We start from the raw sequence: 26,745 nt of genomic DNA on the forward strand, positions 1-26,745 counted from the left end.
AGCAGCCACGGTCAATCACAGCCCCGGTGCAGAGAGCGCCCTCTGAGGAAACACTGGAGATATGACACAATACGATATATACAGGGTAAAATGATAAAATAAATAAGAACAGGATACAATATAAATATAAATAGAGTAAGAAGATAAAAAATGAATAAGAATAAAATCAAAAATATTAGGTAAATCCTAAATTAATAATAGAATAACAGGATAGAATAAATAAGCATAAAATAAATAAACGCTAAGTAAAAGCTAAATTAAAAAGGTGGGTCTTGAGCCTGTTCTTAAAAACATGTACGTTCTCTGCGGCCCTGAGCTCCTCCGGCAGGCTGTTCCACAGACGAGGACCATACCACTGAAAAGCTGCCTCTCCGTGAGTATGTGTCCTGACTTTAGGGACAATCAAAAGGCCAGTACCAGAGGACCTCAGGGTCCGCGAGGGTTCATATGGTAAAAGCAGATCTGAGAGATAAGAAGGCCCAAGACCATTAAGACATTTAAAAACCAATAAAAGAACTTTAAAATCGATCCTGAAACACACGGGGAGCCAGTGCAGCGATTCTAAAACCGGTGTAATGTGGGCCCGCCCTCTGGTCTTCGTCAGCACACGAGCTGCCGAGTTTTGCAAAAGTTGTAAAGTTGAAATATTCTTCTTAGGAAGACCAGAGAGCAGGGCATTACAGTAATCAATGCGACTGGTAATAAAAGCATGCATCAGCATCTCCGTGTTGGCCCGAGAGAGAATAGGGCGGACTCTGGCTATATTTTTAAAATGAAAAAATCCAATTTTGGTTACTTGTTTAATATGTGGGATAAAACCAAGCTCAGAGTCGAAAATAACACCCAGGTTTTTCACTTGTAGCGAAGGACATAGTGAAAATGCCTCTAATTTAAACAAGAGTTTCTCTCTCTGAGCCTCAGGACCGACGATTAAAACTTCAGTCTTGTCCTGGTTAAGCTGTAAAAAGTTTTCTGCCATCCAAGATCGTATATCTAAGATACAGTTAAAAAGGGCATCCATTGGTCTGGTGTCATCAGGAGACACGGAGATGTACAGCTGCGTGTCATCAGCGTAACTGTGGAAGTTCACTCCATGCCTCCTGATGACACTGCCAAGAGGGAGCATATACAAATTAAAAAGTACAGGGCCTAGAACCGACCCTTGAGGCACACCACATGTCATTTTATGGATCTTAGAGGAGCATGTATCCATACTCACCATAAAAGATCTGTCAGAGAGATAGGAAGTGAACCAGTTGTGTACAGCACCAGAGAGGCCCACCATGTGTTTCAATCTGTTTAAAAGAATAGCGTGGTCTACTGTATCAAAGGCTGCGCTTAGATCCAGCAGCACCAGGACTGAGAGCTTTTGGGAGTCCCAGTTACATCTAAGATCATTTAAAACCTTTAGGAGAGCAGTCTCTGTGCTGTGGTTCACCCTAAATCCAGACTGGAATATCTCCAGGATCTGTCTATCATTGAGAAAATCAGTAATCTGAGTAAAAACAAGTTTTTCTAAGACTTTACTTAAAAATGGTAAGCTGGATACAGGTCTGTAGTTATTAAAATCATTACAATCCAAATTGCTCTTCTTCAGAAGGGGCCTCACCACCGCCGTTTTAAAGGCAGCAGGGAAGACACCCAACTGAAGAGAGCAATTCATCATGTATAAAAGCTCAGCCTCAAAGAATCCATAAAGTGTTTTAAAGAGTGAAGAAGGGATTGGATCTAAAAGACATGTGGTGGGTCTCACTGTGGAGAAAACTTTCTGAAGGTTCTCAGCATTAACCAGGACAAAGCTGTCCAGTGTCTCCTCAGGTACAATCGAGCCCTCAGATGTGTTTACAATCATATCGTGAGAAGATAAAATATCAGATCTGATGGTGCTGACTTTTCCCCTGAAGTGGTCTGCAAACTGCTCACAGAGCGAGTCTGTGGGGGTTCTTTTGGAGCTTTTAAAATCAGGGTTAAATAAATGATCTATGGTGGAAAAGAGGACCTTGGGATTATTTTTGTTAATACTGATTATTTTGGCGAAGTATGAATTTCTTGACTTCCTTAATGTATTATTGTACATTTTAAGTTGCTCGCAAAATATTTGATGGTTGATAGTATTTTTATTTTTCCTCCATCTCCTTTCTGCTGCCCTGCAATTTCTTTTGAGTTTTTTGACTTCTTCGTTTCTCCAGGGTGATGCATGTTTTACGTTAATCTTTTTGGTGGTGAGTGGAGCAACGGAGTCAAGGCTTTTCTTCAGTTTGCTGTTGAAATAATTAAAAATCAAATCGCAGGGTGCAGGTAAAATCACAGGGGGGCATTCGTCTAAAACCCTGGTAAAATTTGCAGCCACTTCAGAGGTTAGATAGCGCCTCCTCACAGTTCGCACCGAGGTCTCCCGCTGAATAAAACCGGTGATGTTAAAAAACACACAGTAGTGGTGGTCAGAGACAGCCAAGTCAACAACAGAGGACACGCTGGTGGACAGCCCATGGGTGATGACCAGGTCCAGAGTGTGTCCTCTGTTGTGAGTCGGCTGTGTGACGTGCTGGGTAAAATCCAAACAGTGAAGAATGTTTAAGAATTCTTTTGCTGCAGGGTCAGAAGGATTATCTATGTGCAGGTTAAAATCACCGGTTAAAATTATCATATTATAGTTTGAATGTATGTTTGTTAAAAATTCAGAGAATTCCTTGATAAAAGCAGCGCTGTCTTTAGGTGGTCTGTAAACTGTGACAGATAAAACTGGAGGGCTGCTGAAAACAATAGCATGGAATTCAAAAGTGGTAAAATGATCAAATAAAATTTGTTTGGTGGTGAGTGTGTTGTTGGCTAAAGATGCAGTCCCACCACCTCTCTTACCACTTCTAATAGAAAAAGAGAAATTAAAATTTGGTGGGGAGGCCTCAGTGAGAACAACTGGTGCATCCGAGCCCAGCCATGTTTCAGTTAAAAATAAACAGTCAAGTTTATTATCTAAAATTAAATCATTAATAATAAAAGACTTGTTCGACAGAGAGCGTACATTTAAAAGTGCCATACTGACTGAGACTGGTGGATTTTTGACAATAGAGTTGAATGGATGTTGATATTTTTGAAGAGGCCGGAGGTTATTAATGTTTTTGGAGTTACTGGATTTATGATAATTCTGTTGCTCTCTGTTTGTGATTATGACGGGTATTGTGTTGACTGTGGGAGAGAGAGGTCCTAGTCCAGAGTTTTGTGTATTACTGTTAAAAGTGGAACAAATATAGGAGCTGGGACCAGGGGAACATCAGTCAGTGGCAGACAGATCAGCAGGTAATGTCGGTTTGGGGTAGTGACAGGGCGATGTGCGGGAGTGCTGTACGCCAAATGCCAAATTGGCGGACAGCAAACGGCGTCCCCAGGCGTTGAGGTGGAGCCCGTCTGCCCCAAAAGGATGCCTCCTCTCCCAGAAGGCATCAAAGTTGTTAATAAAACCCAAGCCGTGGGAGACACAGGCGGAGGAAAGCCAGGTGTTAAGACTGAGCAGCCGGCTGAAACGGCCTATCCCTCTGCCACAGGTGGGGGTGGGCCCAGAGATAAAAGCACTCACCTGCAACTGACCAAGGAGGCTGAAGAGTTGGAGGAAGTCCAGCTTCAGCAGCTCAGATTGCTGTTTGGGGATGTCATTGGTGCCGATGTGGATGATGAGCCGGTTAACCTGTGGATGGGATGCCAGAATGTTGGGAATTCTGTCCACTATGTCAACAACAGTGGCTCCCGGGAACGACAGCGTGAGCGCCCCCCTCATCCGCACGTTCCTGACGATGGAATCCCCGAGGACCAGCGTGGAGAGAGGAGGTGCCACCGGGGGCTGTTGGCCATCTGAGACGCCCGCGCCGCGACACCGGGGGTGTTCAGATGGAGATGCGCCAGGCGGACTGCGTGAGTGACTCCCAGGTGGCCGCGCCGTGGGTCCTCTTCTCCGAGGAGCCGGGGTAAAGCACAGCTCTCCGCGGTGAGTTTGCACCACAGCGTCGGGTTGCCCGCCGCGGCTCCGGGGGCGTAGTGGTGGAGATGGCGCAGACCTCAGCGACACAGCGGGATGGCGAGGGCTAGCAGTCAGAGGAGGAAAGTCCACAGGATCCAGGACATTGAATTTATTCTCCAATACTACCGCACCGGAGGGGTGAGGGTGCGAGAGACGGATCCTCCTGCCCCATCTGCAGCCACCATGCGTCTCAACCGTGGTCCATGGTGGAGTGGAGCTGACCAGAGCCTTGGGTCTGGCCCCTAGCTGAAACCAGGAGTTCTCGTCCTTGGCAGAAGCACCAGCGACGCAAGTTGAGAGCCTGTGTTGACTGTTGGCGGGATCTTGGGACACAGCAGCTGGATGGTGCACTGTGTCGGCTAGCTCAGCGCTAGTAGCGGTGGTTTGAGCTTTGCCAAGGAGGATCGTGTCAAGTTCGCATTCAGCCCCCTGGATTTGGTATAGCGTGGATATCCTTTGTTCCAGCTCGATCACTTTTTGGCTCAGGTTGATGCAGCTTTCACAGCTGGATGTTGAGGTAAGTGGTGCCATTCCGGAATCTCGTACTGGCGACAGCGTCAAAAACAAAAACAGAAACTGCCACTTTAGCTTACGTTAGCTAAAAAGTCAGTCGTGACGCAGCAAGAAAAGAGTTTATCATTTAATTTATCATTAGGTTTGTCTCTCTGCTTAGAACAAATGGATGAAACACAGTTCCTTACAGATCGATTTGACTGAGCTTGTTGTACCGGAGTAGCAAGTGACACGGGATGCAGGGCTAGTGGCTGCTGAACAGGAGGCTGAACTGAGGGTGACTGAAACAATGGTTGGGATGACGACGGTGGTGGAATTGGAGACTGAGCTTGAGGCCGGGCGGCTAACTGAGCTTGAGGCCGGGCGGCTAACTGAGCTTGAGGCTGCAGTTCAAAAGAATAAACAGTCCTGGTATTATCAGAGCTGGTGTTAATTGTCTCTGGGATATATGCCACAGTTTTAGCAGACCCTGGGTTAGCTGACATGGGTTTAACAGGTTCAGAAGAAACAGAAGAACAACAGCCCTTTGCTTTCGCTGAAGTCTTAAAAATGCCAACCTGGGAGAGATCGGTTACCACAAAGGTAGGTAAGCTTTGCGAATTAGCTCCCACTGACACACCCCGAACAACCCCAGAAGAAAAAGTCTCAAAGTTCAAATCGGAGCTGTTATCCTTTTTACTCACCACAGTCGGCCGCTCTGATGTCCCGGGGTCCGACTGTGGCGAGGGGCGTCGACGGCGTGAGTGCCGTTTCCTATTCGAAGGCTGGACCGACGGGCCGGGCAGAACACTCTCCGTCGGGTCAGGAAGTGAAGCATGAGTTGCAGGGTGGGTGGTAGCAAGGGGGAGAAGATGAAGCTCGTTCAGAACAAAATTCTGTGTGAGCGGGTGAAGTGAGCTGAGCAACCAGGGGAGACCAGAAACTAAGCGCTGTAGCCGAACAGCTATGCCTTGGCGGAATTCTCTCCCCTCATGCTCCAGCCATAAGTTAATTAATTTGTCTACCGAGTAAATAATGTCCTCGCCCGAGGAGTCAACCCGCTCCTCGGGCGGGTTGACTGCTGCTGGGTCCATAGTGGTCGGATCGTACTGTCACGGCTGGCGGGGTGAGCCGTGTGGTGTAGGAGAAAAAGGACCCAAAATGCAGGCAGTGGACTTGTGATGAGAGCGATGATTTATTTACAGAAGAGGAGCGACCGAACAGGCAGTGAGAAAAGACAAATGACTGAAAAAAACCTAGACTGGAAAAACTAAATGACAAACCTAAGCATGAACCAAGAGCTGAGAATGCAGAGAGACGTCGATACACCGAGAAACACAGACGATCCAACGATGAACAGAAGCCAACACACACTATAAATACACGCTAGGTAATGAGGAGATGACATGCAGGGGTGGACACAGCTGACACTAATGGACATGATGAGAAGCAGACCTACAAAGTAAAACCGGAAACACACAGACTGTTTTGCAACAAAAACGCAGGGACCTGAACAGAGCACAGAGGGGAGACACAGCTGGGAGCAATTAGGCTAACAAAACAGGGGAGAGGTAAAACTGAACACACTGACATAAGACATTAACTTTCAGAATAAAACAGGAAACTAACAGACACAGAGAACCAGACAGGACACTGAACTTGACAGGCAGACTCAATAACACCATGGACAGACAGAGGGAACACAGAGAAGTGGGAGCAGGCAGGCAAAGAACAGAAACCTAACAAATGGCAAAATCACAACAAAATACACACTCGGAATGAACAAAAGCATAAAGAAACACAAAACACTGAGTCCTCAGCCTCAGGACCATGACAAAGAGTTTCAGGTTTCTTCTCTGTTGTCTCCTGCGAGATGAACACACATTCCTTCAGTAACCCCTCTTGAGGGTAATAATCGTAGAATCATTGGTTTACACATATAAATATCTGAGTATCTTGATTGATGACTCGCTCACCTTCAAACCACATGTAAAGAAACTCATGAAGAAACTGAAGTTAAAACTGAGATTTTATTTTCAAAATAAGTTCTGTTTTTCTTTTAATACAAAGAAGTTGTTGCTACAACATTTTTACATGTGATGGTAAAAAAAAAGGTATGAGCATGTACAGCATGAAACATGTGCAGCATTACAGGTTTAGTACAGTGGGGCAAAAAAGTATTTAGTCAGCCACCGATTGTGCAAGTTCCCCCACCTAAAATGATGACAGAGGTCAGTAATTTGCACCAGAGGTACACGTCAACTGTGAGAGACAGAATGTGAAAAAAAAAAATCCATGAATCCACATGGTAGGATTTGTAAAGAATTTATTCGTAAATCAGGGTGGCAAATAAGTATTTGGTCAATAACAAAAATACAACTCAATACTTTGTAACATAACCTTTGTTGGCAATAACAGAGGTCAAACGTTTACTATAGGTCTTTACCAGGTTTGCACACACAGTAGCTGGTATTTTGGCCCATTCCTCCATGCAGATCTTCTCGAGAGCAGTGATGTTTTGGGGCTGTCGCCGAGCAACACGGACTTTCAACTCCCGCCACAGATTTTCTATGGGGTTGAGGTCTGGAGACTGGCTAGGCCACTCCAGGACTTTCAAATGCTTCTTACGGAGCCACTCCTTTGTTGCCCGGGCGGTGTGTTTTGGATCATTGTCATGTTGGAAGACCCAGCCGCGTTTCATCTTCAAAGTTCTCACTGATGGAAGGAGGTTTTGGCTCAAAATCTCACGATACATGGCCCCATTCATTCTGTCCTTAACACGGATCAGTCGTCCTGTCCCCTTGGCAGAAAAACAGCCCCATAGCATGATGTTCCCACCCCCATGCTTCACAGTAGGTATGGTGTTCTTGGGATGCAACTCAGTATTCTTCGTCCTCCAAACACGACGAGTTGAGTTTATACCAAAAAGTTCTACTTTGGTTTCATCTGACCACATGACATTCTCCCAATCCTCTGCTGTATCATCCATGTGCTCTCTGGCAAACTTCAGACGGGCCTGGACATGCACTGGCTTCAGCAGCGGAACACGTCTGGCACTGCGGGATTTGATTCCCTGCCGTTGTAGTGTGTTACTGATGGTGACCTTTGTTACTTTGGTCCCAGCTCTCTGCAGGTCATTCACCAGGTCCCCCCGTGTGGTTCTGGGATCTTTGCTCACCGTTCTCATGATCATTTTGACCCCACGGGATGAGATCTTGCGTGGAGCCCCAGATCGTGGGAGATTATCAGTGGTCTTGTATGTCTTCCATTTTCTGATGATTGCTCCCACAGTTGATTTTTTCACACCAAGCTGCTTGCCTATTGTAGATTCACTCTTCCCAGTCTGGTGCAGGTCTACAATACTTTTCCTGGTGTCCTTCGAGAGCTCTTTGGTCTTGGCCATGGCGGCGTTTGGAGTCTGACTGTTTGAGGCTGTGGACAGGTGTCTTTTATACAGATGATGAGTTCAAACAGGTGCCATTCATACAGGTAACGAGTGGGGGACAGAAAAGCGTCTTACAGAAGACGTTACAGGTCTGTGAGAGCCAGAGATTTTCCATGTTTGAGGTGACCAAATACTTATTTGCCACCCTGATTTACGGATAAATTCTTTACAAATCCTACCATGTGAATTCATGGATTTTTTTTTCACATTCTGTCTCTCACAGTTGAAGTGTACCTCTGGTGCAAATTACTGACCTCTGTCATCATTTTAAGTGGGGGAACTTGCACAATCGGTGGCTGACTAAATACTTTTTTGCCCCACTGTACCCTTGGCTTGGAGAGAACTGCAGAACAACTGGAAAATGACTGAATTCATTTCATTAAGTGATTTTAATTCAAAACTAGGCCAAGTCCATAACATGCAACTGTCTTTTGACCCAGTGTTTTGTGTTTTCTATTATTGTGATGTTGGTTGTGGTTTTCAAGCTCTTTGGTTCTGTTCTTCCTCAGTTTGGTGTTTAGTCATTCCTGCATATGTGTTCCTCTGTGTAAAGTCTGAGTTTCTCAGTCTGTGTCTTTGCATGTGTCAGTCCCTGTTTTATTTTGAAGGTCAGTGTCTCAGGTTATTGTATTCTGTTTTACTTCCCTCAGTATCGTCAGCTCTGATTTCCCCCAGCTGTGTCTCCCTCCTGTCTCCCAGTCCCTGATTGCCCTGTGTGTATTTAAGCCCTCTATTTTCTACTGTTCGTTGTTGTTTCGTCTGTGTGGTTCCCCTGCATCTCCGTTCGTATCTTAAGGTTTCAGATATGTTTTATGCTTAGATTTCCCTGTTTAGGTTTTGTCAGTTCTGTTCTCGCCACCCTCGCCTTTTGTTGTATGTCATTCTCCTCAATAAAGCTCACTCACACCAGAAGTGTCTGCATCTTGGGTCCTTCAATAATTCCCACACGGCTTGCATCGCAAACCGTGACAGTTTCAAATAGATTGTCATTTTAATTGAATTTTTTTTTTTATTTTTTATTTTGCATGTGTTCTGTTGCTGCCTGTGTTTAATTGTATAATTTTTGTAACCGTGCTGCTGCCTATCTTGACCAGATATCCCTTGAAAAAGGGGATCAATGGGATCTTCCTGGTTAAATAAAAAAACACTGAAGAATGGCTCTAAGAGTTTCACTGTTGACAGTTTCAGATCTAGTGTGCCTTTTCTCTCCAACGATGTGAATAAAATCAGCATTAGCTCAGAGTAGGTTAGTTAAGTATAATTCAAGTTTATTATAATCATTTTGCTTTATTATCATTTTTTATTCTGGTTTGCTAAACTGCTTTAATAAAATATCCTGCTATTAAGGTCTAAATTGTGAACATTCAGTTTTTAACTTAATAGTATTAGTTGTAGTGTAAATAGCTCTTAGATGTTACTCCAGCATTTTAAAATATAAGCCTCTTGGGGCCGACTGTCCAGGCCACTAAAATGAACCCTGTAATTAACTGCTAAACTGGTAAATTATCTAGAAGGGAACAGGTGTGGCAGACATAAACTGCACCTGCTCTCAGGACCACCATTTCCATATCAGAGGCAGGAAAGACACCTGGATGGCCTTGCAGCAGTTTGAGCTGGGCGAGTCCTCTCACCCACATTGGTTCCTGTATATGGGTGCTGGCTCTGCAGGGTGACAAATTTTTAACAGTGAAAAATGACTTAAATCATTTTCTGAACAAGCTCTTAAAGTCATTCAGTTTAGTTTTCAGTTGTTATAGATTTGTATTATCCACATGCATTCTGACAAATTAAGAAATTGGTGTGGGGACTTTTGTGTTTTACTTTTAACCCAATCATGATGAAGCTCAGTGTTTAGGTGCTCACCAGTGTTTCTAATATTTTGTCTACTACACATATACAGAGACTAGAATAACTCACCCGGTGTTATAATGTGTTGTTTAGTACATTGGAATCTGTTTTTTAAGGGTCATAAATAATGCTAATGCTGCATTTTATTAATAATAACAGAATGATGGTGATAAACAGAGTTCATAACTGTATTATTATTGTTGTAGCTCCTCACTTCGACCACTGGAGGGCAGTGAACACAATATACAGTCAACACAAACACCACAGAGCAGTTTCTCTGCTTATCACATGACATCATACATTCTGCATAACTCAGTATTTATTATGGTGGAAGATACGGCATGGTGATATAATATAGCAAAACCAATTTCATTATTTGATCTGATTTGCACAAAATGTTGACATTAAAAATTAACCAAATAATTAAAAAGCATCATAGCATCAATCCAGTAGCTCTTCTCCACGGTACACAGTTTATGAAAAATAAGATCACACTTGTTTCTGTATTAATGTGATGAGGGGAAAACAGTTACTATGTTGTTTCTGCTCTGATGAGAGGAAATGAGTCTTGCTGAGGCATCTGGTACACAGATCAGCTGTACCAGGATGCTGTTCACTGAAATCAGTCAAATTGAAATCAGTGAATGATTCTGTAATTGTTTAAAAAAAAATATCAAAGCTTGTTTGCACACTGCAGCTTAAAATGTAACTAGTAGCTACTTTATTTTATAGTAATCACACTGATATGTTCACACCCAGAGCTCTGTTAAACACCCTCTGAGCATCATCAGCAAGCTGGTTAAGGAAATAACTCAGAGTGAAGTAGGTTGTTTTAAAAGAGATGCCCATTGATGCTGCAGTTACAAATAGGAAAGAATTTCTGGATACTTTCCCAGCTTTACCTTGAACTGAGATAAACGTTTTCATGAAGAACTCTGCAGGTATTTTAGCCAGTTCTGACTTGATGACAGCACACAAATCATCATATGACACACCTGAGCTGGCAGCAAGTTTCTTCAGAGACTGCTTATCAAGACCAAACCCAGTTACATAATCTGTGACAACTGAAAGCATCATGCTGTCATCAACATTAACAGACAGCTCAGGAACTGGAACAGCTGCTCCAGCTGCAGACAGAGTAGAGTAGTATTTTATTGTGGACTGAAAAGCTTCTTTCTTCTTGTTGATGATCTACTGGTTGATGTTGGACATGGCACGCAGCAGAGCATCACTCTGGTGTGCAGGAAGTTCTCTCTCTAAGGTCTGTTGTAATTCAGAGAATTCATAAATGTGAGGCTCAAAGCTGGACACCAGGAAGACCTGTGGAGACTCAAAACCTTCTTTCTGAAGACCTGTGTTATAAAAGATAAAAAACAAAAAAGGCTCAGAGTTTAACTTTACTAACTTAATAAACAAAGAATGATGTTCACACTTGTTTGCACTGAGGTATAAAGAAGAGAGAATGAAAAAAAAAATTATTTAAACAAATACAAGGTAAGACAGAGTTCTGTGAAGGCTCTCAGTCATCCAGGTCATGGTACTCTAAGGAGCTTGGTAAGAAAAGGGTATGGACTTCTTTAGGTTTCTTGAAGATGTTTCATCTGAGAAGCCTTTTCAGGGCAAATTGATGGAGAGTCCCAGATTGTTATGCCTTATTGGGAATGTCCCTAAGAGGGTCGCTGACCCACTAATTTAGAGAATTCATAATAGTGAGGCTCAAAGCTGCACACCAGGAAAACATGTGAAGACTTGATGTCTACATCTGAGTCCTGTTTTACAGAAAATACATGCTAACATGAGGGGGAAAAAAATCAAACTAAGTTGTGAATATTTTTAAATAGTAAATTCACAAAGTGATATTACTTTGGTAAAAATGATTAGATAAGAAACTCACCTTGAACAGAGTCGTCTCTGATTTTTCTAAGAGTCCCCTCTTTACTGAAGTCTCTCTTTCTTTCCTCATCACGTATGTTGTTGTCGATCTTTGAGCGAACAAAGTAGAACTTTTTCTTCATCTTCTGAATCTCCTTTGCAAGTTTCACGTCATTTTCTCTGAAGCGATCAGCTGAGACGATGATGAAGACGTCAAAGTTCTCAAATCCAACAAGCTCCAGGTACTTCTTAGCTGGAAACTTGGTGGTGCCGATTCCAGGAAGATCCCATAAAGTAACATTGGGATAGTTTGGATGGAGGTACTCTGTGACCTCTGAGGTGGTTTCCACAACACCAGTGGGTGCAGCGCCCTCATCTTCATCACCAATGCTCTTTATGCCTCTTAAGGCACTAACAAAGGTGGATTTACCAGATTTAGATTCTCCTGTGATGGCGATTTTTAGTGGAATATTATTTGGTTCTTTTGAATATCTTTGAATCTTTTCTACTGCTGCAGCAGTGTCATTGTTCATCAGATCATTTTTAACTGAAGCAAGTACAGCCTCCATGTGGACCCTTAAATAAAAGAAAAAGCAGTTAGAATCACTGCACTCTCATCTCTGAATACAGATGATATCATAAATCCTTCATCACCATATAATCTTGAAAGTTTCTTCGTCTTTGTTTCCAGCTGCTCTGTCACATTTTCAGACTCGCAGGCAAAGAAAGTATCAAACAAATCAAACATGACACTCTGAATTTAAACAGCTAATCTTTGATTTCTTCCAGAAACTGATCAGTGGAGCAGAAACTCAGTCCTAACTCAGACTTTATATTTAAATGGAGACCAGAGAGCATGGGACCATGAATCTGTGCGTTTGACCTGATACATGTGGTTACCCCAGTGTGTATGGATTGCAAGGAGTGACAAAATTAATTAAATACGCCTTTATGTTTCATTAACATATTAAATTTGGAATTAATTCATTATTTAAATTTATTTAATGAATTAAATGCTCATTCATGTCATTTAAAACATTTAAATTATTTATTTCCAATGTTATTTAATGAATTTAATTATATACATTTAATTTTATAATGATTAATTATTGAAACATTTAATTATTTATTTTTTCACATTTTAATTAATTACTGACACATTTAATTAACTATTTAATTTAATACACCACTCCTGGCCCTCCATACAGGTGAGCCTCCTGATGTGATGGAAAGGTACTTTATGCGTACTGTGACCCCCCCCAGGGAGCTGACCAGAAATCTGAAGATTTTCACTTGATTAATAAATAGTTTCAAGTTATTTCAAAAGAAACAATGTTTGATATGACACTAGGGTTTCCAACTGTCCCGTCGTTTTAACCGGGACATCCTGTAAAATGAGCAAAACTGGTTCGTCATATATGTGACCAATTGTCACATATTGACCGTTACCTGCAATGTCACAGTGCATATTTACACTATGCTGAGCTGGTTGTGCATTGTGCTTCTGGTATGCCAGTGTGTCCCTTATTTAATAATTTAACAGTTGGAAATCCTATGTGTGCAGGGTCAGTCCAAGGACAATCAGTTAGTGCTTATTACTTGTGTTTCTCTACACATTTATAAACATTACTACAAACGCGCAAGATTTTGCTACAGTAATAAGAGCCCCATGGTTAGCGTCACTCTCATTGTTGTGTGAAAAGCTTCATATTCATCCTTCAGGTGCATCTAGATCCGTAACAGGTGTGCAGGTGTTTTCTTTGACCGATCGCGGAAGTCGTCCATGTAGAGTCGAGTATGACTGCAGAGATTCACAGCTCACAAACTCAAAAACCAAAACAAAGAAACCCAACAAAAACTGTAGCACCGATGTGTTCAGATTAAGGAAAGGTGGAAAAAAACACCACAGGCTGAAATTTGAGTGAATTTAATTTTGCAGACAGAAAGTTTGATACAGTGGTGGAGGTCTACCTGCGTGTGACGATGGTGGAGCGATGATGAGTGCAGAATGCAGCAGTAGTGCAGCCTTGTATTCGTGGTGGGCGGAGTCATCCAAACGTCGATCGTACCAGTGCCAACGCTCGTATTGGTATCGGATCGATAGTAACACGATAGGACTGTTTATCTCCTGTAAACTCACTTCTTTGCTCCCGGAAGCATGCCTGTGGAAACGCCTCCTCTCAAGCAGGACCGCAGTCAAGCCAGCCGCCTCTTTTCAGCCGCATTAAGTTTTTTGCGCTTCCACACCGCCCTTTACGGCAGCGCCTTTTCTCCTTATTTCCCGATCAAAAGCATAGACCCGCGCACAAGTACACGCGCGCGCGCACTCACACATGCACGCCCTCGCGTACAACGCTTTGGGACAGCCCAATACAGCCATCGGGAAAGTCTGGTTGCATATTCAAAAATTCATTAAAAATCAGTCTTGGTAGTTGATGTCCAACTTTCAACACAATCCTCCTCCTGGACACCTACTGTACCTCTGTGCCAAGTTTCATCTCAATCCGCTGCATCAATAATTGTTTAATATTAATGGATCAAAAATGCTGCTGAGAGAGTCATGACAGGGACTATAAAGAGACAGCATATTTCAACCATATTTTCTTGTCTTCACCAGGGGTGATTTTAGCCCATTTTGGGGGTGCTTTGAATCATTTTGGGGGTGCTGAAGCAAAAAACCTGTGTTTTCCTGGTTAATAGTTTGTTCTTAGGTTTAGTTCAGTGTCTAGTCTGTGGTGGTTATACTTCCTGTTTTACTTTGAAGGTCCGTGTCTCATATTATTGTGTCCAGTGTTACTCTCCCCTGTGTTGTCATTATGTTTCATTTGAGTCAGCTGTGTCCTCATGTGTCGCCACTTCTCCTGATCACCTCGTGTGTATTTAAGTCCTCAGTCTTCCTGTGTTCAGCGTTGTGTCATCTGTGTTTCCTCCTTTCATGCATTCATAGTTATCATAGTTCCTCTGTATTGTCTCTGTTGGCTCACTTTTCTCAGTTTTTCCCAGTGTAGGTTTTCAGTTAGCTCTCTCCCATGTTTGCCTTCGTTTGAGTTGTATTTATGTTTCAGCCACAATAAAGGCTCGCTTTTGGTTTGCGACTCAAGTTCCGTCTCCTCGCCTCTGTCTGCTCCTGCGTCCACCTCCACTCGGTCTGCCCCACTGACAGGGACAGGATAACACGCAACATGTTTTTAAAACTTTAAGCACTTATCTCCAAAAGTTGATTCTGGACGTAGCGTTTTGTGGGAGAAACGTTTCATCATCATCCAGGTGACGTCTTCAGTCTCAGCTGACTGCAGGTTTCAATCTTATAAACAGTACATTTGCATAATGACTGAAACCAGCCCACTGAAGGAACAATGGGCTGTGAGGTCAGTTCCTTAATCTTAATCCAATTTGATAGTTAAGATCATCCACTCAGCAAACAGATCATTTAAAATTCAGCCAATCTGCACAAATTTGCTTTTTGAACAGGTTTGTGCCTACCTTTAAATCTCTTTAGACCGGTCTTCTGTTCGCCTCATATCAGATCCAACCTTCGGCCACATTTGTTCTTTCTGTCACACGAAGAACCGGGCGGAAACACCAAATATTAACCCCGATTCTTTTGTCCCCATGATAGAACAGAGAAAACCGACTCATAGTGTGTTAAAACATTTATATTTCTTTTTATTCTATCATCTTCCGGAAGAGAGAGACCCCTGCACAGCTCAAATGCCAGTTGTAGATCTCTAGAATTAGAAGCCAAAATGTGTATCATATAGGTGTTATTTTGGTCCTTTACACAACTCCTCCTGACCTGACTTGGTGTGTGTGTGTGTGTGTGTGTGTGTGTGTGTGACGTAGTTCTGCTTTTTCTGTCTGGTTTCCTGTTCTTAATATATTGCCTCTGCAGCTCTGCACTTCCTGTATATTAGTCTGGCTGAGCACTTGGTTTATGAGTCAAAGCTGGCCTTTCTTTATACAGGCCTTTATTATTAAAGTACATAAAACAATATAATCAGAAAATAAGCACTAAGAATATATATTTATTCTTTAACAGCTCCCCCTTTTTAACTCATAAAATTTTATGAGTTAACCTAATTAACTGACTCCCTCATTAACCTTAACTTAGATCTACTGCTCCTAAAATGCCTCAGTCCACTGCAGACAGATGGTGATAAGGAACTGCAGGAGGAACTATCATGGAAGACCAGGCTCCAAAATGGATGGAAAATAGAAGAAGTGGCTAACGTCAAGTAAAAAGACAGCACAGATTTTCTGATCCACAGAGGCAGGAGTCTACCAAGGCACCAGGACCAAAGATGCAAAGGTGCCCTGGAGACTATCCAGGACAAATAAACAGGATGTAAAATGCAAGCTAGGACAGCATACACTGAGAGGCACCACCAAGTGGCTGGGATAGTGTAGAAGAACATCTGTGTCACATATGGACTGGGAGCACCCAAGTGCTGATGGGAGACTCAACAAAGGTGGATGAGGACAACAGGGCTGAGCACCTATGGGGCTTCTAGTTCCACACAAACAAGCAGGTGCTGCAGAACCAACCAGACAAAAGGCAAATGCTAACAAACGGCAGTGGCTGTGAGTCCTAGAAACACAAGCAGGGAAATCAAAGCAGGAATGAAGCTCAAAAAGGCTGAAACTCATTATATCCTAATAGTAAATACAAACAGAACTGTAAAGGCCTGCTGGGAAATCAGGAAGTTCTATCAGAAATAACAAAGTCCTTAAAATGAGGATGCTGTAATTATTTTCACCTGCTGAAACAGATTTTCTAATTGTGTTTTCTTCGGGTATCTGTTAGTGTCCAATAATACTGTAATATAGTGTCTGAGAAGATGTGCCTGATACAGCAAACACTCACGTATTCATTCATTATATCAGTGAGATAAGCCATGGAAATGTGAGCCTGAAGCTCTCTCAACACTCAGACTTACAACTCTAATGTTAAAGGTTATTTAACTGCTGTTTCAGTCGAATCATTTCATTTGTCATATCATCTAATGACTACGATCATTTCAAATCCAGCTGATAAAAGTAATAAATCTGTGAGAAGAATTAAAGAATCAATGGACAGAAGCCATATGGAAAAAGACGTTCATGGTTATAGAATAATATTCTATTAAATACTGATGTCATCAGAGAGTGTAGCTCTCATAGATTTACACGTATTATTGTCCTGAGAGGCATTAATATATGTGAGCAGATATGAAAGAGTGACGGATCAGAGCACATATGCAGTAAAAGATCCGTCCAAATATTTTTTGCCTTAATGAAATATTATTGTCATGGGATACAAACATTATACGATACGTGCACTTATTTAAAAGTTCCTTTACAGTTCTCTCCTGCAGAAGGAGCAGTGTGTAACGACTTTGTGCTCTGCTGTGAATACAAGTGTGATCTATACTTAAATCAGCTGGTTTACAGTCAGTGCTGTGACCCACACAAAGACACATTGCCTGGTTTGATCACTGGTTCAGGTCATAATCTAAAATATGAAAAACATAAACATTTCTTTACTCAGCAGCGTGTAGAGAAACACAAACAAATGAGAAGGTCATTTGTTTGAGCAATGATCAGCTGATCCCTGCTCAAACAAATGACCACAGCTCTGTGGTCAAACCAGTTTCACCGCTGTTTTCAGAGGGCGTGGTTAGAGATATTTACCCTCCACCAGCTCATCTATCATCAGACTGACTGCTTCATGCAGAACTTTTCATCACTCCAACAGCTCAGCACGCAGGTAAACCTTTGATTAAATGAGTTCTGTCTATAAAGTTCAATTCACTCAAATTCCAACCAGTGAACCTCTCCAGTCACCTGTTCTTTACCTTTTGCATGCTGGTGTTACGTTGTTGGTGTTTCATAGTTTTGCCCTTTCTGTCTTTCGAGCAGCAGCTCTCCAGTCATACTTCTCTCTGTAAAGACTTGTTTATGTTCTGTGAGTGACCCAAGTGGAAATGTATGTGTTTTCAAGACTTTAGTTTTTGCAAGCAGCAGGTGAATCAGAGAACAGAGCCAAAGACTCAAAAATTGTTTGTTCTTTTTAGATCATTTTCTAAGCACAGTCATTATTGAATCCTTATTCATAGCTAATTTAAACACTTACTGATTCTCCTTAGACTGACTCTAATGCCAAAGAAATCAATGATTAGCTGCTTAAATTCTGAGTTTTATGTTTGATCGGTTTGATAATTTCTTTGTCTTGAGTCTGACAATGTGAAAAAACTTTCAAGATTATTTGATGATGCTGGATTTTTATAGTCTGTATTCAGAGATGAGAGTGCAGTGAATATAACAACTTTTCCTTTTATTTAAGAGTCCACATAGAGCCTTTATCTGCTTCAGTTAGAAAGGATCTGATGAACAATGATACTTCTGCAGCAGCAGCGAGAAGAAACATGTGATATTTCACTACGTATTGCCATCACAGGAGAATCTGGTTCTGGTAAATCGACATTTGTTAACGCTGTCAGAGGATTACGTAATGGAGATGAAGGGGCCGCTCCTACTGGTGCTGTAGAACGCTCAAAGGAACCTATGCCATACTTCCATCCAGACTATCCCAATGTCACTTTATGGGATCTTCCTGGTGTTGGCACCATGAAGTATCCAGCTCATAAGTACCTAGAATATGTTGAATTTGAGATGTATGACTTCTTTATCATCGTCTCAGACACTGGTTGCAGAGAAAATGATGTGAAACTCGCTCAGGAGATTCAGAAGATAAACAAAAAGTGCTACTTTGTTTGCTCAAAGATTGACAACTTTATGCGTGATGAGAGAAGAAATGAAGACTTCAGTGCAGAGAGGAGTCTTACAAAAATGAGGGAAAACTGTGTTCAAGGTGAGTTTCTGTTTTGTTAAGAAAACACTTTATTATCCGAAAGTTGGGACTTATTTACTTTAACTGTGAAAGATATGGTTTCTTTATATTTCTTTATCACGCAGTTCTTCGAGAACAAGGCATCGAGTCTCTACAGGTCTTCCTGGTGTCCAGCTTTGAGCCAAACCTTTACGACTTCTCTCTCTTACAGCAGACCTTAGACAGAGACCTTCCTAAAAACAAGAGGGACACTCTGCTGTTCATCATGCCCAACATCAACCCAGAGATCATCATCAAGAAGAAAAAAGCTTTTCAGTCCAGAATAAAATACTGGGCTGGTTTGTCTGGAACTGTAGCAGCTGTTCCAGTTCCTGGCCTTTCTGTTGCTGTTGATATTGGGTTGATGGTTAGTGTTGTTAAAAGTTATGTAACTGATTTCAGTATTGATAAGTCATCACTGGAAAAACTTGCTGAGAGAACAGATGTGCTGTATGCTAATCTTTGTGCTGTTGTCAGGTCACCACTGGCTGGAGTAGAAATAACTCCAGAGCTCCTCACGAGGGTGTTGACCCAACTAGCATGCATAGCTGCATGTATGACAGCAGAAGAAGGTGTTAGATGGATTCCAGTAGTCGGACTTGTAGCATCAGCCGGTCTGTCTTTTGCTGTAACCTACAAAGCTCTGAATTCTTTCCTCGACACACTTGCTGATGATGCTCAGAGGGTTTTTGAGAAGGCTCTGGGTCTGAACTAGTAAGTAAATGATAATGTGATCCTGTGTTCAGTCTACAGCAGATCTCATTTTCTCTGGTCAAAGCAACAAGAACAGAGTAATTCTTCACAGCTTCATGCTCTCAAACTTTCCTCCTCATCTGTGCCACAGAGGGACTGGAAACCCCCAAGTACCCGAAGGGAGACACAGATGGGTGGTTGAGGACAACAGGGTTATATATAAGACCTCTAGTTCCAGCCCACTATATCAGAATTGTAATCAAAACTAAAGGAATTGTGGACACGTTCCACCCTGTGGATCCTTCCTTTACTTTCTCTTTCTTTATCCTTAAAATGACAATGCTGTAATTAGAAAACCTGCTACAGTGAGTGAAGCTACTTGTGTGAGAAGTTTTCTTGTGGTTTCTGTTAGTGTCCAAAAATACTGTAATTTAGACTCTAATAAAACTCTAATGTTAAAGGTTATTTAACTGCCGTTTCAGTTTAATCATTTAATTTTTAATATCATCTACTGACTATGATCATTTCAAATCCAGTAAACTGATTAAGGTAATAAATATGTGAGAATAATTAAACAACCAATGGTGGTGGAGTGAATTTACAAACCATTCAGGAACAGAAGCAGTAAAACCATGAAAACACCTCCATACACACAAAACTGTATTACTGGAAAACTGGACATAAAAGTGTCAAAAGTACAAATAAGTATTCTGAGAAAAAACTTTCCCCATCATTTCTTATGGCTTAATATTAGTTCTGCAAATGCACAATGGCTGAATTAAAAGGCTTGTTAGCAGGATCTGACATGATTAACTGCCAATATCTGGACAACAGACATGACCAACTTCCTCGTTTCACTGTCACATGATCAGTAGTTACAGGCCAGGTGTGGCACTCTCTGGAATGGTTCCAACATGGAGAGCAGCACACCTGGAGGGAAAGGTGGAGCAGATTAGGTTCCAGATTAGAGCTCAACAGGTATGACATCTGACCTTGGCCAGTTGATGAGCCATTTTGGTGACAGCTTATCCTGATAGTCGATGTTGAGTGAATCCAGATTATTGAAAGAGATCCTGGCTTTATTTAACTCGCTCACAGAGCAGGTTTGCATTAAATATCATGTTTTCAGTTTGGTCTGAGATTGTTGGACACAAGGAGTCCTGAAGGGTGTGACTATGAAGTTCAACACAGCCACACGTCCTTTGTGTTAGCTGGCTCCCAACCAGGTATGTAACATTATTACTATGGAGATTTAGCCAGATGCAAAGAGAGACACTTTGGTGACACATTGTCAGGTCTGCAGCTTGAAATTATTAGGGAAAAATGTTAAATGGATGAAAAATATAAAAGATTGTGCTGCTGATTTTTGATGTGATGTAAACCAAATATTTGAGAAAGAATAACACATGAAAATGATCCTTCCTATCTTCATCACAGCTGTTGTGGCTGGCCTCAAAGAAATCAAAACAGATCTGATGGCTCCGGTTTGTTCATCCTGTCTTCCTTCTCTCACCCCAACCAATCACAGCAGATGGCCCCGCCCCTCCCTGAGCCTGGTTCTGCCGGAGGTTTCTTCCTGTTAAAAGGGAGTTTTTCCTTCCCACTGTCGCCAAAGTGCTGCTCATAGGGGTCATATGATTGTTGGGTTTTTCTCTGTTTGTATTAACAATCTACTGTGCAATATAAAGCACCTTGAGGCGACTGTTGATGTAATTTGGCACTATATAAATAAAAGTGAATTGAATTTAATTGAATTGAACCTGAGGCACTGGTATGGGTAAAGGGAAAGGCACCTATACCAGCAGGTGCTACGAATTCCTACAGGTGTTCCAAACTCAGTTGGTAGTATCTGAAAATATTCAGGTTTGTGTATTTAAAATATCATAAGTTTATTTGGCTCACTGCAGTCCAGTTTGTGGTAGAAACAAAGTGTTTATTCTCAGAGTACCAGTTACAGGAAGCACAGAGATGTCATACCCCTCACTACCCACATTACACAAACAATATTTCCACTTCATGTGCCTGAGTGAGCACGTGTTGTATATACATAAATATTACAAGGCACAATACATGACCCTATGACTTTATGTTCGTGTTTCAGTTGTCCTTCAGTATTTTCTCCTGTTCACTGCGTAAATCCACCTTGCAGTCCATTGGTAGATTGATTGTGATAAAAATTGTTGTCATTGTTGTACTTAAAACTGTAAACCTTGTCCTGAACTGCATATTCAGATATTTTTCTGTCCATCCCCCACATCTAGGATGGTGGGGCATGCAATTAGTTATAGTGTTTAAGTGCAGGCACATTCTATGTAAGGTTCTGGTTTCCTTATTTGGTAAAGAATGTAATTCCTGCCATTTATGGGCTCACCTGCGCTTGTATAAGGTGGACCGTTAAAGAAGTTGAGCCATATACGTGGGTGAGGGGAGATGACCCCTTTGTGGTCAGCAGGAAGTCACACACACACACACACACACACACACACACACACACACACACACACACACACACACACACACACACGCTGCAAGGGGACACTGTTTTTTTGAAGTTGGCTGGGATCAGGTGAAGAGCTTTCAGCGCCAAGATGCTGATCCAACCGGCTTCCCTCCAAGTTTGAAACCGATCGAGTTCTGTCTTGTATCGCTCATGGGGATAAGTCTCTGAATCAGCAGGGCCTACGAGTGCAGACCTAACATCCATCTTCTCCTCTTTTCTTTCTCATCATTTCTCTTATTCTGCTGCTGTTTGCGGCTACAACTGATGCTCTTCACTGACATCACAAACAGTTAGTTTTACATGCTTCCTTTAGGCAGTATTATTGGAAGGCTCACAAGGCATTTGTAGTATTATGCAGATGACACCCAGCTCTATCTGTCCATGAAGCCAGATAACAGACACCAATGAGTTAAACTGCAGGAATGTCTTAAAGACATAAAGACCTGGATGGTCGCTAACTTTCTGCTTCTTAATTCAGATCAAACTGAGGTTATTGTACTTGGCCCTGAAAATCTTAAAAATATGGTATCTAAGCAGATTCTTCCTCTGGATGGCATTACCTTGGCCTCCAGTAACGCTGTGAGGAACCTTGGAGTCATTTTTGACCAGGACATGTCCTTCAATGCACATATTAAACAAATATGTAAGACTGCTTTCTTCCATTTGTGCAACATCTCTAAAGTTAGAAATATCCTGTCTCAGAGTGACGCTGAAAAACTAGTTCAAGGTCAAGCTTATTCATATATATTTCCAAACTGTCCATGCTGCACAAAGTGCTTAACAATGTAAAATGCCACTAAAATAAATAAAATGCACAACAAAGATGGAGTAAAATATAGAAAAACAAATAAATAAAAAAAGTCATGTATGAATACATTATCGTAGTATTAGCTATTTAGTTGTATTAATGATTTTAAGGCATTATATTCATTATTCAGTTAAGTAGGTCATAGGTCAAGTTGCTAAACATTCACACATAGAGCACATAGAACTGGGAGAATAGGTCAGAGGTGCATGTGAGAAGCAGAGACGACAGAGCTGCCGTTAGTGGGATAAGGAGTTGGTAAGCCAAAGCAAGGAGAACATAGTGTGCGAAGAAGTGGGCAGAAAGGACACGAGATAGGGAGGCAGGAGATAGAGAGGGCATTAGCAGGCATCTAGTTTTGAGAGACAAAGGTTGTTGATTTCTATGTATCAATATGTGCTTCTGGGACTGCCCCAGCGGATTTTGATGTTGGATGCTAAGCTGTTAAAATCCCCATGTACATGTAATAAAATTAATTGATTGTTTATTTTGAGAAAAAACAGGAATGGAATATTACAGTGTTTTGTGATGCATTATTCTGCTGATTTATACAGAAATAGTGTTTGCAGAGAATCATGGCCTTGCTTTTCTGATTACAAAGAGAACAGAACATACTGCACGGGAGATTCTCTCTCATCTCACACAGTGAACAGCTTTTTCTTCTATTTAAGAGTCCTCATGGAGGCTTTATCTGCTTCAGTTAAAAATAATCTGAAGAACAATGACACTACTGCAGCAGTAGCAAGGATTTGAAGATATTTAAGAGTTTTAGAAAAACCACATGATATTCCACTAAATATTGCCATCACAGGAGAATCTGGTTCTGGGAAATCGAAATTTCTTAATGCCTTCAGAGGAACAGGTGATGGAGATGAGGGAGTTGCTCCTACTGATGCTGTAGAATCCTCAGAGATACCTATACCATCCACCCATCCAGAGTATTCCAATGTCACTGTATGGAATTTTCCTGGAGGTAGCACCCTAAAGTTTCTGGCTCATAAGTACCTGGAATATGTTGAGTTTGACAGGTTTGACTTCTGGAGGAGGAACTATCATGGAAGACCAGGCTCCAAAAAGGATGGAGGATGGAAGATGTGACTAACCTCATGAAAAAAGACCGCACAGATGTTCTGATCCACAGAGCCAAGACGCCAAGAGGCCAACAGGACCGAAGATGCAAAGGTGCTCTGGAGACTATCCAGGACAAATACACAGGATGTCAGATGCAAGCTAGGACAGCGTACAGTGAGAGGCACCACCAAGTGGCTGGGATAGTGTAGAGGAACATCTGTGTCACATATGGACTGGAAGCACCCACGTCTATGGAAGCCTGTTTCCATGACTCGAAATTTCGAGTTATTTTCTTGAAATTTCGACTTATGTTTCTCCAAATTCCAAGTTAATAACTCGAAATTTGGAGAAACATAACTCGAAATTTCGAGTTACTTTTCACCAAATTTTGAGTTAGCTCTGCCAATCAGTAATCTACGTGAATTAGGTCACTTTCTTGTTACCTGGAAGCATATGGCGCAGAGTAACGTGCACTCAAAACCGTATCGCAACAAATTGGCGCTTTCGTGAGTACGTTTCTGATAGTAACACCATGTGATTCAGCTAATAAGACAAGGATTTCATCAGTTTTGAAGCCACGCTGAAAATACTCAGCAATCTGTGCATTCATGACTGGATATAATACCGGTAGCTTAGCTGTAGCGTTTGTAGCTGAGGGCTTCAGCTTCCGGGTAACAAGGAAATGACGTCATTCACATACATTATTGATTGGCAGCACTAACTCGTTGCTTTTCTCAAAATTTTGAGAAAATAACTTGAAATTTCTAGTTATGGATCCTTTTTCTTTTTTCTAAGTGGTGGAAACAGGCTTCCATACAAGTCCTTGTAACACTCACAATGGTGTCTCTTTAATGTAACATAAGTCGAGGGTTTATGATGTCATTAGTGTGTGCCACTGCCAGAGATGGGCAGTAACACGTTACTTCAACACTGGATAATACAGTATATCGAGTGCGGAGAGAGTATGCCCGTGCAGCGTTTAAAGCGTGGAAGTACTGACCTTACTTTGAGTTTGATTCCGTTAAAAAGTGACAAAAACATTTGTGTCCGTTGTTCACTGCGTGGGACGAAAACTTCTTTTTACAGCGACAAAACCCCTAAACCTCCGAGTCTGCTACCACGTAATGGGAAATTCACAGAGAAACTTGCGGATTCTTCCACCACTGCAGCAGGGTAAACCTCCGCCTGCCCCACTCCTGCTTTACAGGTGAAAATAGAGCAACAGGACCGCTGAGTCTTTGATTTTATTTATTTTCTGCTGTGTTTTACTTGCATCTATTTAAAAGAGTGAGTGTAAACACAAAAAACAATTTTATTTTATGTGCTGGAATATGCAGAAAATAGGTTTAAATGTTAAACGTTTCCATTTGATTGCATTTTTATGATGGATTATGCAGAAAAAGTAGAATTGGGCTGAAAGATCTATCGCTTTATCACATATTCAGGTTGTAAATCATGTTTTTAAAAAGTAACTAAGTAACTGAGTAATTAATTACTTTTGAAAATAAGTAATCAGTAATTAGTTACTGATTACTTTTTTCAAGTAAGTTGACCAACACTGGCCACTGCCCTCTCTGTGAGTTATGGGAGCAATGTACTTGCACGCGAATACATGGAGAGAGACAGACTTTATATGATTTACCTCTCCAGAAACCTTTGTAACGTTATGAACACTGTATGTCATGTTTGATAAGCAGCAACCGTTCAACCGGGCCTCGTATGGTTGATGAAGAGAATGTGCATTAAAGGACATGTTGTGGAATTCCCAGTACCAGTGTGATCGTGTATTCTTCCTACTATCCTGCTAAGGTTTCTACCGCCTCCTCTCAACCACTGAACACAACCCAACGTTACATCCTGATGGGAGACTCTACCAAAGGTTGATGAGGACAACAGAGTTGAGCAGCTATGGGACTTCTTGTTCCATACAGACAAGCAGGTGCTGCAGAACCAACCAGACAAAAGCCAAATGCTAACGTTTGGTAGTGGGTCACAATCCTAGAAACACAAGCAGGAACAGTGATGAAATCAAAGCAGGAACGAAGCTTAAAAAGGCTGAAACTCAATATATCCTAGTAGTAAATACTGCTGGGTGTCACAGTACGGCTGTGTGCAGGCAAGATTAGGACCCAAACGCAAACTCACAGAGTCAAAAGTTAAACTCAAAAAACACAGCTTTATTGCTGGCGTGGAGTGGGACACGAAAAACAATACAAAATAAACTAAACTGGGAAAAACTAAAGCACAAGGAGCCACAGGGAAAAATCACACAGCTATGATGGAGGACGCAACACTGACAAAGAGAAACATGGGGCTTAAATACACTGAGGGATAACGAGGGGGAATGAGCCACAGGAGGAGAGCACAGCTGAGAGTAATTAAGCAGGACGAGGTAAGGGAAGCAAAACTAGAAACATTAACATAGAACAGACTGTGAAAGTAAAACAGGAAACACACTGACGGAACTCAAGACATGTGGACTTAACAGACTGGGGGAGACAGAACATAGGGATCTGAAACATGGAACAGAAAGGCACAGTAGATCAACATGAACATAACAACGCCACAGGGGAAGAGTAAAACTGAACACGATGAACACAGAAACACCAGACCTCTTCACAATAAAACAGGAAACATAATGAGACGTAGACATGACAACCCAAACTTCACAATGTAAGACACAGACATGAAACACATGAAAAGCAGGGGAGATTTACCATAGTTGGAAACACGAGGGGGAAATAATAAGAACTAGAAACACTTAAGCATGATAACAAATGAACTTAGGAACCTGAAGGGCTTACATAAACTAAAACATCAAAATGAACTAAAACTCAAAACACTGGGTCATAAGACCCAGGATCGTGACACTGGGAAATCAGGAAGTTCTATGAGGATGCTGTAATTAGAAAACCTGTTCAAGTAAGTGAATAATTGTGTGAGAAGTTTTCTTTTGGTATCTGTTAGTATCCAGTAATACTGTAATATAGTGTCTGAGAAGATGTCCCTGACATGGCAAAACACTCTCATACTCAACTATTATTCATTATATCAGTGATATAAGTCATGGAAATGTGAGCCTGAAGCTCTCTTAACACTCAGACTTACAACTCTAATGTTAAAGGTAATTAAACTGCTG

General features: G+C 41.7%; 1 protein-coding gene and 1 pseudogene across 3 annotated transcripts in view; one reads left to right on the plus strand and one right to left on the minus strand.

Moving 5' to 3' along the window:
• Positions 1-10,069: 10,069 nt before the first annotated feature.
• Positions 10,070-26,745, minus strand: part of LOC146551751 (interferon-gamma-inducible GTPase 10-like) — a 51,264-nt pseudogene continuing 34,588 nt past the window's right edge. The window contains exons 2-3 of the transcript XR_014889970.1: positions 11,692-12,245; positions 10,070-11,149 (exon numbers count right to left, since the gene is read on the minus strand). The product of XR_014889970.1 is annotated as an interferon-gamma-inducible GTPase 10-like (transcript). The remainder of the gene's footprint in view (positions 11,150-11,691; positions 12,246-26,745) is intronic.
• LOC146551752 (interferon-inducible GTPase 5-like) lies at positions 17,378-19,641 on the plus strand. Of its 2 annotated transcripts, XM_085257982.1 has the most exons (4): positions 17,378-17,415; positions 17,992-18,519; positions 18,624-18,904; positions 19,015-19,641. In XM_085257982.1, the coding sequence occupies exons 2-4, from the start codon at positions 18,042-18,044 to the stop codon at positions 19,114-19,116; spliced, it is 861 nt and encodes a 286-aa protein (XP_085114108.1). In that variant the 5' UTR covers positions 17,378-17,415; positions 17,992-18,041; the 3' UTR covers positions 19,117-19,641. The 2 variants fall into 2 exon arrangements, with proteins under 2 accessions (XP_085114108.1, XP_085114107.1); XM_085257981.1 differs by having other exon boundaries at positions 18,624-19,641.

The sequence above is a fragment of the Mchenga conophoros genome, linkage group LG19 (assembly GCF_057382185.1).
Source record: "Mchenga conophoros isolate Kocher_MC1m ecotype Shallow Benthic linkage group LG19, M_conophoros_male_GT1.1, whole genome shotgun sequence".
Lineage (NCBI taxonomy): Eukaryota > Metazoa > Chordata > Actinopteri > Cichliformes > Cichlidae > Mchenga > Mchenga conophoros.

What these genes read in the sequence shown, in the direction of transcription:
- LOC146551752 (XM_085257981.1), top strand. Translation starts at nt 18,042, where the DNA reads ATGATACTTCTGCAGCAGCAGCGAGAAGAAACATGTGATATTTCACTA. An exon ending in GAGGGAAAACTGTGTTCAAG is followed by an intron (nt 18,520 to 18,623) that starts GTGAGTTTCTGT and finishes TTTATCACGCAG; the next exon opens with TTCTTCGAGAACAAGGCATC.